This window comes from Sciurus carolinensis, chromosome 14 (genome assembly GCF_902686445.1).
Source record: "Sciurus carolinensis chromosome 14, mSciCar1.2, whole genome shotgun sequence".
Lineage (NCBI taxonomy): Eukaryota > Metazoa > Chordata > Mammalia > Rodentia > Sciuridae > Sciurus > Sciurus carolinensis.
Window position 1 is genome coordinate 84,356,588 of NC_062226.1, and position 14,581 is coordinate 84,371,168.

At 34.1% G+C, this 14,581-nt stretch overlaps 1 protein-coding gene across 6 annotated transcripts in view; it reads right to left on the bottom strand.

Annotated features, from left to right (window-relative positions):
• Positions 1 to 10,533: 10,533 nt before the first annotated feature.
• The window catches only part of Kif27 (kinesin family member 27), an 81,567-nt gene continuing 77,519 nt past the window's right edge, over positions 10,534 to 14,581 (bottom strand). For all 6 annotated transcript variants that reach the window (XM_047525704.1, XM_047525703.1, XM_047525699.1 and 3 more), the window contains one exon: positions 10,534 to 13,702. In XM_047525704.1, the coding sequence (XP_047381660.1) occupies positions 13,218 to 13,702 (485 nt within the window). In that variant the 3' untranslated portion in view covers positions 10,534 to 13,217. The remainder of the gene's footprint in view (positions 13,703 to 14,581) is intronic.

Consider the following 14,581-nt stretch of genomic DNA (forward strand, 5'->3'; position numbering starts at 1 on the left):
CTTTAAAATAACTCCTTATTTTTTAAATGTTTCCACATTTTTTGCTTATGGAAAGACTGTTTTCATATGTTATACTTGGATAAAGAATTTAAATGGAATTATGTATAAATTAATATAAAATGATTACCTTTGGTGTTGACAGGTTTGAACTTGCACTCCTTAAGGAACAGCCATAATCCTCCAAATGATTGCATTAATTACTGTCCTTAGTCCATTGGAAGCTTTTGTTTATAGGAGCTTGTAGGGCCCATTTTGGTTTTATTGAAATGCCATCTAATTATAAATTAGCTATAGATATCAGGTGCTTCTGATGAATTGAAAATATGTATCTAACCTGTGGGAAACTTTATAGGTTTCCTCATTTATCATGTAGATGATTATATATGGATACATTTACAAAAATAAGAAGAGTGGGATTTTTTTTTCCCTTCAACTTATATTATCCCTGTATATTGCAATGAAAGATTTTCCATATCTCCATCAGAGTAATAGACTCGCTTTAATTCTTAAGCATAAGTGAATGTGATATAAAAATATATACTGAATTACTTGTGAAGAATGCATTTAAAACTATTTTAAATGTGTTTTTATTTGTAAGACATTACTTATTAAGAAATTGTTTATATTATGCTCTGCTTTAATCTGGTGGTAAAGGTATTCTTAAGAATTTGCAAGTACTTATAGATTTTCAAAACTGAATGAGAGAGAAAATTGTATAAACATCCTGCTGTTCCTTTAGTGCAATATAATAAAACTCTGAAATTAAGACTCAAAAAAAAAAAAAGATTACTTTGTCTTCATTGTCTGAGGTTCTGTCTTCCAAGTGATTTAGTCTGTTGATGTTGCTTTCCATTGATTATTTTATTTGGTTTATTGTTTCCTTTATTTCAAGGATTTCAAGGATTTTTTTTTTTTTTTTGAGAATCTCTATCTCTTTGTTGAAACGCTCTTTTGCTGCCTGCAGTTGCTCTTTGAACTGCTTATTGGAGTGATCATTCATTGCCTGCATTTGCTCTCATATCTCATCCTTTGCTTCACGAATCATTTTAATTCTGTATATTCTGAACTCCTTTTCTGACATTTCTTCTACCATGCTGTCACTGGATTCTAGTAATATAGGATCTAGGTTTGTTTGGATCCTTTTCTTCCCTTGTTTTTTCATGTTGTTCACATAACTTCCCCTCTTAGCACTGCAGATCTGGGGTATTGCAGTTTCCCCCCTATAGACTTATAGTGACCCTATAGGTTTCTAAAACGTCTTCTTTAGGGGGGAGATCAATATTAGCAGTACCCAGTACAGACAATATGCAGCCCTAAACCAAATAGCCCCTATGAAGATGTTAACAATATTGTCATAATCAACAGAATGAGTTCAATTATTATCTACAGTATAACAAATAAGGTCTGCGGTTTCTACTAGAGGACAAAGAGGATGGGGAGGGGTGTAGGATATAACAATTAATGGGATAAGAAAAGAGTATATAGAAGTTCTAGATTGTAGAAAGAGTGAAAGTGTAATCAAAAGAAGTTGGTTGTTAGCATGAGAAAAGGAGAAAGAGACTCTGAGGAAACAGGTAAACAAAAGGAAAATAGAGCAAGAAAAGTAAAGAAATAAAAACTTAAATTTTTTCAAAAATGAGAAAAAAAACAAGGAAAAAAAAATCTACACTACAACAGTCTTATAGTGTTCAAACCTCCCAGTCTTCAGTAGTCTGATGCATGAGAGGTACCTGACAGTGAACTTCCAGTCTCCAGCAGGGGTCTCAAAATGGGATTTGCCCCACCTAAAGATGGGAGCTACCCCTTCCAGTATAATCCAAGATGGCCATTCTGGCTTCTGAATGTGTTGGCAAATGGGGAGCTGCAGCTCAGGGTGTGGGCGTGGTCAGCCAGGGTCCTGGAGGCAGGGTGTGATCTGTCTGATTCAGAGGTCCTGCAAGTCCTGGCTGTTGTCTCAAAATGGCGGCAGCCCTGTGTAACCAAACCTGCAGATACTGTGACAGTGGACTTCCAGGCAACAGCAGGCAGTTGGCAATCCACTGGTGGTCTGCGGTCAGTCTGCTGGCTACCAGTGGACAACTGGCAGGTGGACCTCGGATGGTGGGTGATGGATAGGTGATGGGCAGGCAAGAGGCAGGCAAATGGAGGATGATAGGCTCCAGTCAGTAAACTTTGGATTTCTTTTATGGTCCTTTGTGACCTAAACTTTCCTATCCTTGTCTCAAACATCCCTCTTATCAGCACTAATTCATTCAGTCATTCAGCAGATACTTATTCTGAGTTTCCAGTGTAGCAGGTCTATTACTAAACTGCTAACTGTTCCCTGAACACATGATGTTGTCTCTCACTTCTTAGACTTTGCAATGGGGTTTTCTGATTGAAATACTGTAATTCTTATTCCTGTACCCTCCCCTAAGGCCAACACAAGGGGGAGAGGAAGCTTTATCATATCCCTAAAAGTTATACCCTACCACAACCTTTGTATTCCTCTTTATGTTAGGAGCCCCATAAGAGTAGAAACCTGGTGGTTTACTTACTGGAATGTCACTACTGTGCCAGATTTATTGTTTGCATTCAAGTGTTTATTAAATGAACAGACCCCAATGTAACTGTCTGTTCATTTGTCTGTCTTTTCTCAACATGATGTATGCCCCTTGATGCATGGGTCTGTGGTTTATTCAACTTTGTTTCTTTTAGCATTTAGCTCTTACATAAAACCTAGCACACAAAAATGTGTTTAATAAATTAATTTTGTCAGTATTACCATTAATCTTTAAGATATGTAACACTGAGAAATACACAGAAAGTATCCCGAAGACAGAGACATGAGGTGCTGAAGGTTGTCGCTGTTTCACTTAAATAGGAAAAATACATATGAAAGACACTATAAGTGTCAAATGACCTACTGAGCTCTATGCTTTCACTACCCTTAACTTAGAAATAAAATGGAAATAATTCTTAAAGAATTAAATAATCAGCTAAAATTTTAACAATAACAATAAAAGGTGAATTTCCTATTCATTAAATTGGTTTGTATAGGTAAGTACTATATAAGTTTCTTGATTCATGACATGTTTCTAACCTGAATTTACTCTCCACTAAAAATAAACCAGGATTGGGGATGGGGTTGTGGTTCAGTGGTAGAGTGCTTGCTTAGCACATGTGAGGCACCAGGAGCAAGCCTCGGCAGCACATAAAATTAATTAATTAATTAAATAAAGGTGTTGTGTCTGTCTACCACTAAAAATATTTTAAGAAAATAAACCAGGATCAACATACAAAAATCAGTTGTATTTCTTAACAGTAATAATGAACAGCCCAAGAGATTAGGAAAACAGTTTCACTTATAATAATGTCAAAAAGAATTAAATATTTATGAGTAAATTTAGCCAAAGAAGTATAAGACATGTACACTTAAAACTACAAAACATGGTTAAAAGAATGTAAAAACACATAACATTCATGGACTGGAAGACATGATATGGTTAAGATGACGATACTTCCAAAATTGATCCATAGAGTCAATGCAAATTCTATCAAAATTCCAATTTTTTTTTTTTACACAATGGATGACTGATTCTAAAATTCATATGGAAAATCAAGGGACCCAAAATAACCAAAATAATATTGAAAAAGAACAAAGTTTATGGATTTGCATTTCCTACTTCAAAATTTACCGCAAAGCTACAGTTATCAAGACAAGGTGGGGGACAGAAAGAGAGAATGAGACAGTATTACCCTATGTATATGTATGTACATGAATGGTGTGAATCTACATTATGCACAACCATAGAAATGAAAAGTTGTACTCCATTTGTATGCAATGAATCAAAATGTTGTCTGTAAAAATAAAAAAGATTTTAATAAAATAAAAAAAGAAAGTGAAACCCAGAGAAAGAAAATATTTGTGAATCATATATCTGTAAAGAGAATTGTATCTAGAATATATAAATAATTATTAAACACAAGGTATGGTGGTGCACACCTATAATCCCAGTGACTTGGGAGGCTGATGCAGGAGGATCACAGGTTGAGATCACAAGATTGAGGCCAGTTTGAGCAACTTAGGGAGACCCTCAGCAACTTAGCAAGACAAGCTCAAACTTAAAAATAAAAAAAACTGAGGACATAGTTCAGAGGTAAAGTGCCCCTGGGATTAATTCCCAGTAACCCCCTAAAACAAACAAACAAAACTTTTAACAGTGCAAAAATGAAAAGACAAATTGCTCAATTTAAAATGAGTAAAGGCACTTCAGCTTTCTTTATGCCCATTTCATATTGTTGCCTGTGTTGTAATTCAACACATGGTGCTGGATATTTACATGCAAAAGCATACCATTTCTGATGTATAAAATTGTAAATATCTTATAAAGAGTTCAATTGTAAACAAACTATTGTGACTGTTTAAAAAATCTATAAAATGAGTAAAGGATTTGAAAAGACATTTCTTCAATGATACACAAATGACCATAATAATAATGTTAGTTATTAGGAAAAAATTAACTTAAAATACAATAATGTGCTCTAGCATCACTATAATTTTAAAAAGACAGGCAATAACAGGTATCGGTAAGGATGTAGAAAAGCTGGAACCCCCTCATACATTGTTGTCAGGAGAGTAAATTAGTGCAGCTGCTATGGAAAAGAGTTTGGTTTGGCAGTCCCCCTAAAAGTTACACATACAGTTACCACATGACTCAGAAATTCCACTCCTACTGTATTACTAAGAGAATTGAAAACTTGTTCACATAAAAGCTTGTACATAAATGTTCATAGCATGCTACATGCTATAGTGTTGTTATTGGTAATAACCGAAAAGTAGAAATAATTCAAATTTTCAGCAGTTCATGAAATGGATAAAATGTGGCTTATACATGGCTTATACATGGAGTATTATTTAACCATAAAAAAGAATGAAATACTGTTACATGAACTTTAAAAACATGCTGAGTGAAGAAGCCAGACACATTTGTTTGAAATGCTAAAAAAGGCAAATCTGTAGAGACAGAAAGTAGATTATCGATTGTTAGGGATGAGAGAAGAGGAAATCAGGAGATTGTTAATAAGCACAGAGTTTCTTTTCAGAGTTATAAAAATGTTCTGATATTAGTATGTATTACACAATATAGTGAATATACTAAAAACTACCTTATTGTACACCTTAAGATGGTAAATTTTGTGCAAGGTCCTAGATTCAGCCCCCAGCATCTCACACATATATACGCACACACACACAGAATGGTAAATTATATATATACACACACACACACACATATATATACACACACACATATATATACACATATATATATAATTGTATATAGGGTTGTTATTTCTGAACTCTATCTGCAAAATAAAAGCAGGAAAATGCCTATAAGTTAAAAAATCTATAGAACTTCCCATCTGTGGTTTATAGATGCCATTTTGTGATGTTTTCAGAAAATAAGTTACTTGAGCTACCTGCTAATCCTTTGGGAAGAGGCCCACATTCTTTCCCATATGAGAACTACAGTCCAGGTTACTAGCCCTGTTCCTGAAGAGTCCAGGTTTGCTCTGGTCTGGTCAATTAAACTCACATAATTGGGTCCTTACATCTAACTTCCTTTCTCATGGGAGATAGACAATTTTCTAATAAATCTTACTAAGAGGATCTCAGTACCACTGAAGTTAACTTTCAGGAAAAGTGTATGCTAGTATTCTTTCTTTCTGATTTATTTGTTCACAATCCACTAGAATACTTCTGATTGTAGGTTCTATTACCCTCATGGTCTCGGCTTTCTCTTAGATTACTTGATCATGGGTGTTTTGATCTAAATACAGGCAAAATATTTCTTAACATTGGAAGATACTTTCAAAATAGGGGGAATGAGCTCCCCTCTGAATACATATGAAGGAGAGGCCACCATGGTAATATCAAATTTAATTCTAATATACTTCTTATATATAGTAGCTAAGAATAGCAAATGCCAAATGAAGACTGACTTTGCTATTCATCTGATCACATACCTATATTTTTTGGCACATGCCAAAAAAATTATTTATTGTTTTACCATTTCCTGGCTGGGGGTGGGGATAGAGTTTAAAATATTTTTGTGATTACCAAATGGAAACAATTCTCTTTTAAGAAGTTTTCTAGTTACAGTTCAGTAGCTCACAAATGTAACTAGGAAGAAGAAAAGGAACAACCAAAAACTGATGGTCAAAAACCCAGTAAAAAACATATTTTTTCATTTATGAATCAAATTATCATAAAGCAAGACTTAGGCCTATAAAAACAGATTCAGCAAGTTGTTTTTGATGTTTCGTTTTGTTTTGTTTTGTTGGCAGCAGGGATTGAATCCAGGGGTGCTGAACCAGTGAGCCACATCTCCAGCCCTTTTTATATTTTATTTAGAGACAGTTTCTTGGTAAGTTGCTTAGGACCTTGTAAATTACTGAGGCTGGCTTTGAACTTGCAATACTCCCACCTCAGCCTCCCAAGCTGCTAGGATTAGCTACTGTCCCTGGCTAGATTCAAGTCTTTAAAATATTTTAGCAAGAGCAGAATTCACATGAAGTTTCCCTGAGAATACTGTTGTTTCTACTGTTGATAATATATTTGACTAAAACTGTGAAAATCAATTTGTTTAGAAAATGTTTTATGATATAGAGTAAGCAACTACATGTATGCCAAAGCTATCCTATTTTGTGAACCAATTCTATTGAAAACCAACTTGTGATTTCATCTTAAATATATATGATGCTTTGGTTTTATAGTGCTTTCATATTTTTGATAAAACAACAGATCATTTGCCATATAGTAATTAAAAATAACAATTTCCCTCTCAATTTATTAAATAACAATAAGTTGCACTATTTTTTAAATGTAAAAGAGTGATTTGTAGTTTTTGTTGTTGTTTTAAAGAAAGGCTGTTTGGTGTTTTAGGAATCATCATCATTTATTGTACTCTACTAATAAAATTATCACCTGGATCATCCCAGTCATCTAACTTGGCACTTGGAACTAAGAAAATATCCAATGAAACAGATGGACTTAGCCCTGGTCCTGGAATGGAATAATTCCGATGCTGCCCAGCTCCCCAGGTAACAGGAATTTCAAAAGGAGATTGCAACCTTAGTACAGAAATACTTTGCCCTGTTTCCATTTTCCCATCTAGAGAATACAATGCTAGAAAATAATAAAACTAATACTTATAAATAATCAAAATTGTGACTCGGTAAAGTTCAGCTAACTCTTCATTCTTACTGAGTAGGTTAGCAAAATGCCACTGCAGGTCACAAAAATAACATTAATTCAGCTTCTCAAGGCAGGTGGATAAATGTTGGTTTGTAATCATGAATGAAAATCTTTTCTCCACAGGGTTTTCAGCAGAAAAATTCAGGGATATTTTAGTAGAGAGGAAAATTAAGCAAAATGATTAAGGTAGTGTTTTATAAAAATGAATTGTCAGGCTGGGGATATAGCTTATTGGTAGAGAGCTTGCCTTACATGCACAAGGCCCTGGTTTCTATCCCCAGCACCACAAGAAAAAAATATGAATTCTGACAATTTTGACTACAATTAAACATTTATTTTGATACACTATTCATGGCTCTTCACTAGTAAAATCACTTAGGTCCTTATTGCTTTCTTTGGTTTACGCTGGACTATTGGAATTTATCCAGAACTGCTGTTTCTTATAATTCTCTATTGAATGACTTCACAATTTCCATTTAATTTAGGATTGTTTTTCATGTAATCTCAAATTAATTAGTAAGAAAGGAATTAGTATAAAAAGTGGGGTGTATATTTTTGAATGGCAAATTCAGTACTAACTAGATATAACCAAAAGTTGAAGTTAAAATGTATTCAAAGTAAAATGTATTCTCTCCAAATATTTTTGAAAACCTTTTGCTTGTTTATGGAATGCTTTCAAATAAACTTTTCTTTCCTGTTCTGTTCTCTCCTGCCTCCAGTCATCTGTCTTCTGAGAGCTATTTCAATCCTGGATTACTATGGAGAGTAAAGGGTAAGTAAGCACATGATTATACTTTGTTGTTGATAATGGCGGGGCAGGCATAAAAGTGGGTCTTTTAGAAATACAACACCTCAGGCTGGGGCATAAGTCAGTGGTATAGCATTTACCTAGCATGTCCTAGGTCCTGGGTTTGATCCCCAAAACTATCTCCCCCCAATAAATAAAAATAAGATACCTCAGATCAAATAAAGTGAATTCTAACAAAATTTACTTCTTTGAACTTGAAAAATTATACTGTTTTATATATACTATAATAAGCTTGAAATATATGAAGTTTCCAAAAATTTCCTATTTCCAACTTTACTTACACAAGTATTAATTAATAAATGGGAGTTTTAAATGTCTAATAATTCTAATTATATATTTTTATAAAGATTTAGTTATCTACTTTTTTCTGTGGTGAACGGTTTTATCCTTGGCATAAAGGATGTTGCTGCTCATTATAACAAAGTCTGTGAGATTGTTTTTTCTCTTAAACAACTGTAAAGATACTCAATAGAACTGTGTGCTATTGGGTGCTATACTGCTTGCCTGTAATCCCCAGCTACTTGGAAAGTTGAATCAAGAGGATCACAAGTTCAAGGCCAGCCTCGGCAACTTGGAAAGACCCTGTTTCCAAATATAACATAAAAAGGGCTGGGCTGTTGCTCAGTGGTAGGTACAGTGCCCCCTGGGTTAAATTCCCAGTACTGCAAATAAACAAATAAATAACCAGTAGTACATAATACCTAAGACTAATTCTAATTCAGTATCTTTGGGTGCAAGTTATACTACTAGCATTTCAAATAGTGATAATTTGGCTGACTCACAGTGGAACTTCCTAGAAGGAAAAATATGACAAAAACTATGCAAAAACCAACATTGTAATGTCAAGGTTTTCTGAAATTTTTCCTTACAATTTCCCTGTTCTAATTACCTCTATGTTGGGATCATGTTAGGTTCAACATTAAGGTCACTTTAGTAAACATCAGTATTTGGTGCCTTATATGCTGTGAACTCTAAGAGTAAGGAATATAAGCAGTAACCCCTGGTGTAGGTAATACAAGGTGCATTGTTTGTAGAAAATTTAAAAACAATAAAATCCATGTAATCAGTTTTTATTAGCAGTAGCAAGGACAATAATAAAATACTACTCCTTATTGGACAAAGACCTCTACTATCCTATCTTGGTAAACTATTGCCAATTTAGGCTCAAAAATACTACTTGACCTGGGCTGGGGTTGTGGCCTAGCATGTGTGAGCCCTGGGTTCAATCCTCAGCACCATGTACAGATAAATAAAATAAAGGAATTGTGTTCATCTATAACTATAACTATATATATAAATATATACATATATATATAAAACATAACCAATGTATTTAAGATATTTATTGCAGTAGGATCTCATTTTCACCTTTATGTTCAATTTTTTTAAGTGTTCTCCAATGTCTTTTTTTTCTTTTATTTATTTATTTATTTTTTGCGGTGCTGGGGATTAGAACCTTGCAAGCACTCTACCAACTGAGCTATATCCCCAGCCCTTATTTATTTTTTATTGTAAACAAATGGGGTACAATTTCTCTGTTTGTACATGAAGTAGAGGCATACCATTTGTGTAATTATACATTTAGATAGGGTAATGGTGTTTGATTCATTCTGTTATTTTTTATGTTCAATTTTTAAAAATATAAATGTAGGGAGCGTGTAATCAGTATTAATGGAGGCAGCCTACAACCTAACTTGAAATATAAATACATATAATGAATATTTTTTTTAAATTCCAACAAGTCAAGAGAGGAATTATGGACATGAATGACTTTCTAATTGAACCTTCAGTTACTGCCTGAGAAGTAACTGAAAGATCAAGACAAGCCATATTTGCATTTAATGTCTGGAAATTAGTGTTGTCCACAGAACTGAACCCCCACTAAGGATCTGACTCCATTATAATTCATCCTAAGACTTAATATAAGACCTTTATTTTTTCATATAAGGTATCTAATTTCAAACAAGCACCCATAACTTTATAGACCTTAAATAATGTAAATAAGACAATACTAGTGCTAGTATAGGTCATGTGTATTTGTGCTGATTCTTTGGATATTGAAAGTTCATGAAGTTGTGAATAATTGAGGGCAACCCCCCAAAAAAGGACCCCAAAACAGCATTAACAGAAGTAATTAATATTTAAGTACGAAGGCAGGATGGGAGTGTAGTTCAGTGGTAGAATGCTTGCTTAGCCCCATCACTGCAAAACAAAAAAGAAAAGCTCCATGCAGTGGCACATGCCTGTAATCCCAGCAACTGAGGAGGCCGAGGCAGGAGGATTGCAAGTTGAAGGCCAGCTTCAGCAAACTAGCAAAACCCTCAGCAACTTAGCCAGACCCTGCCTCAAAATAAAAAGTAAAAAGGGCTGGGGTATCCTTATGCTAAAATGCCCCTAGGTTCAATACTTAGTACAAAAAAAGAAAAAAAAAATACAAAAGCATTTTCATCAATATTTTCGCCACTTATTGTTTTCATCCTTACAGAATTCTCCAACTCTGTTATCTTTAACTGTCTAGTTAGGGAAGGAACTAATATTTTACAGAGGCAGATATTTTTCCTTTCCAATGCTGTTACAAGTAGAGAATAAAAACATAATGAACCAAAAAAGAAAAGCACAAACATTTTATATACATGCAAAAAGACAAACACAATGACAAAATGTTTAAACTGGGGGCTGAGGAGATAGCTCAGTCAGTAGAGTGCTTTCATTGCAAGAACAAGTCCCTGGGTTCAATCCCCAGCACCGCAAAAAACAAACAAACAAAAAATGTTTAAACTAATGTGAAAAAGTGAATTAAAATCTGTTAGTAGTATACATTTGTGCATACATATTGTTTTATTTATTTTTAAATATTTGCAATAGTGGGAATTGAAACCAGGCACTGTGCCACTGAGCTACACCCCAAAAGCCCTTTTTATTTTGAGACAGGGTCATGCTAAATTGCTGAGACTGTCCTTGAACTTGTGATCCTACTGTCTCTACCTCCTGAGTTGCTGAGATTACTGGTGTGTACCACAGTACCCAGTTATTATTAGTATATTAAAAAAATTTATTTGCCCCAAGGGAGGTACATTATTTTTTGTTTATGTGTATATGAAATCTGTCATAGTATAAAAGAGATATATGTTTAACCAAAAGCAGGGGGGAAAAATCATATCTTTGTTACTTAACAGTCAAATTTACACGTGCATTATCAAGTCACTGGTGGTGTGATATAACTTTTCTTGCTTTGTTAGTGAGAAAAGGTGTTTTTATTTTCATAGTTAAAACAAATATGTGCTAATTTCTTGGGCAAGCAGGATTCTCATATCAAAATATATTCTTATATAATGAATTATTTATTAAGGCATTGTACATTAATCTTACAAGGAATTTATGATTAGAACTTTCATTAATATACATACTAATAAATATATAATTGCTATGCTTTGTTGAAGGTACTGACCTTTTGCCATAAGGCTGAATATATATATATATATATATAATTATTATTATATATATTATACAAAAGGAAGACTAGTTGAAAACCCTGGTAAAAATAAAATTTCCAAGTTAATTGTAAATTAGTTGTTTGAAACTGAGCAGTTTTTCACTGGGCCAGTGTTATAAACTGTTCAGTTTCTAGGTAAGTCCACAGAAATCTACTTAACCCATAATTTAAATGAATTTTAGAGATAAAGAAACTATTCAGAGGTTTGTTTTGTCTCTCTTTTCCTGTAGGAACAGGGATTTAGCAATTGGACAAGGAACTCCAGTCTGTAGAGCTAGCAACTAGAAAAAGGAAGAAAGCCTTAGTGGGTACAGAGTGACAGTTTGTCTTGGAAGAGATGGTCAGGTCACCACAAACGGAGTAAAGTTCAAAAAAGTTTGTAGCAGCATCAGATAAGGAAAAATGGAGAAGTGGGTAGGCACCTGTTAAAGTCAGGATGGTTTTACTGCTGTCCCCAAATATTAATTAATCTAAGAAACTCAACTTTGGTTTACAAGTAAAAATTTGGAAAAGAAACAAAATAATACCTCAGAGGTCACTAGAATGGAATGTTGACTATAATGAAAAAATATGATGAAAAAGAACTGGTGGATAAATTTTTCGTTGACCAAAAAGGCTGCAAGGGAAATTGCAGGAAAAATTTCATTTACATATTTATACTCCCAATGTTGTTTGGATTGACTGTTTGAAAATCCTGATGAGGTAGACTGTAAAGTCTCAGGCTGAAACCCAACAGATAATTAGCTAAAGATCCTTTCACTACATTTCAGGCATTCCAGAACAGCCTCCATGTGACTAGCTATGTCACAATCAGTGTTCTTTTCCTGGGAAGTGTTGAAATAAATGCTTTTATGTTATTCTATCATTGTTTTCTCTCCTCCACGAAACTGCATCTTTTCTCCCAATTTTGGTAGCATAAATGAAAGACATGTTAAATGCACAGGGCAGGAGAATGATGAAAATTTACATTCCATTATATTAGCAAACCAATAATATAACACTATAAACGAACAATTCCAGAAAAAGAACAGACAGCTGTTTAAAAAGTCAAGACCAGTCACTCAACTTCTGTGGGCTCTGAGAACTATAAATCTTCCTTAGTCCATAAACCTGGTAGGATGTCTTCACCCACAGACTGCATTTTGGCATAAATCTTCATCTGTGCCAAAACATATGCAGCAGGTGATGTCCTCTCTAACACAAGAAATATTTATCTGGATCCTTTAAAAACAGCAATATATTTGTATTTTACAACAAAAATAATATATTTAGAATTATTGTATTATAACATGTTTATAATATACTTTTATATTATGTAATAATATACATTTGAAGTATAACTTAGTCTATTATTAATTGTGTTCTTCAAATATGCCTGAAAAATAAAAAACAAAATATGCCTGAAAGTTTAAGCATATTTATAAGTGGTAATATTTAAATGTTATCAAGTATTGTAAAATGTGTTTATTTAATTATTGTGGAAATGTAAATTAAAACTCCCAAATATATACTATAGAAGATATATATCTCTACAGTATACAAAAATATTAAAGATTCAATCCTTCTCTTCTTCCTTTATCTGAAGGGAAGAACTAGTGAGTTTGAGCTTTACTTTTACCAAGTTAAAGAAAGGAATCTTTTTACATATCTACCATATTAAAACGTCTATTGTTAAATGACTAAGTTTTTAAGTCACTAGGTTTCCTAGAAACTTCAATGGAATCAGCAGTCATTGATCCAACTCCAACTCCAAGACTGGAGCGTCGTAAGGATAGTTCCAAGGCAGAAATCTGACGTAATTCCTTGCGACACAATTTTACAGGTGTGACACCATAAAGCTGTCCCACATTTCCAACTGGCTGAATTTGGGATGATGGTCGACTGTGAGACTTTGTAAACTGATTTTCTTCTATTTCTGTTTTATCCTCATTGCTTAACAGTTGCCCACTAGGCGGTGCTAAAGAGCTATAAATTGGAGGTAACTCTGGGGCATCTTCCCAAAGTTTCTGGGAATTTGGTTGTGTTCTTAAACTGCTTGAAGAACAGTCTACTTCTCTTTCTCTTCCACTTAATTTCATACTTTCAGTTCTGGATGCCCATTTTAATTCTTCCGAAATCACACTTGCCTCTTCTGGGTTCAGGACTCCATCTCCAGCATCATGATCTAAAAATAATCCCAAAACCAAAAATTCAGAGATCATTTCTTTCAAATCAGGTATTTAATCATAATATCTTAACCTAACTATATTGCTATCACTTACTACGCATGTAGTTTTTCAACCTTTTTGTATAATAATTTTTTTAGACACACAATGTGTATGAATTAGTCCACTTACAGATATCTTGCATGTGAATATAACTCAGAATTTTAATACATGGACAAAGCAGATAAATTATCTTCTAAGGATTTTGATATTTCCTGGAAACCTTAGAGTACTCTGGGTGTCTCCAGTGTATTTCCATGCCTGCCCTCTGCTTGGTTTGTTACTGGAAAATTTCAAATCCCAATCAAGTGAAATCACTTTGGAGAATGCTGCCTCTGCCCCATATCTCCAGGCACACTTCAGGAACTTGACATTAAATGTATAAAAAGCTGGTTTTGGTTGGTCCTCCCAACACTAGAAGGGTTCTGCTATCCAAATGTACTCTGGGGTGTGTGCCACAACTTCTACCATCGAAATGAAGATTATACCCTCTCAGCGAGGGACACCCCACTGGAATGAGTAATTAGAAGTAAGCGAAGAGACCCAGCTATCCCACTCCTTTGTTTATACCCAAAGGACTTAAAAGTAGCATTACAGTGATGCAGCCACGTCAATGTTCATAGCAGTTCAATTCACAATAGCTAAACTATGGAATCAACCTAAGAGCCCTTCAACAGATGAATGGATAAAGAAAATGTGGTACACATACACAATGGAATATTACTCTTAAAAGAATGAAATTATGGCCTTTGCTGGTAAATGGATGGAAATAGAGACTATCATGTAAGTGAAATAAGCCAATCCCAAAGAACCAAAGGCCAAATGTTCTCTCTGATATG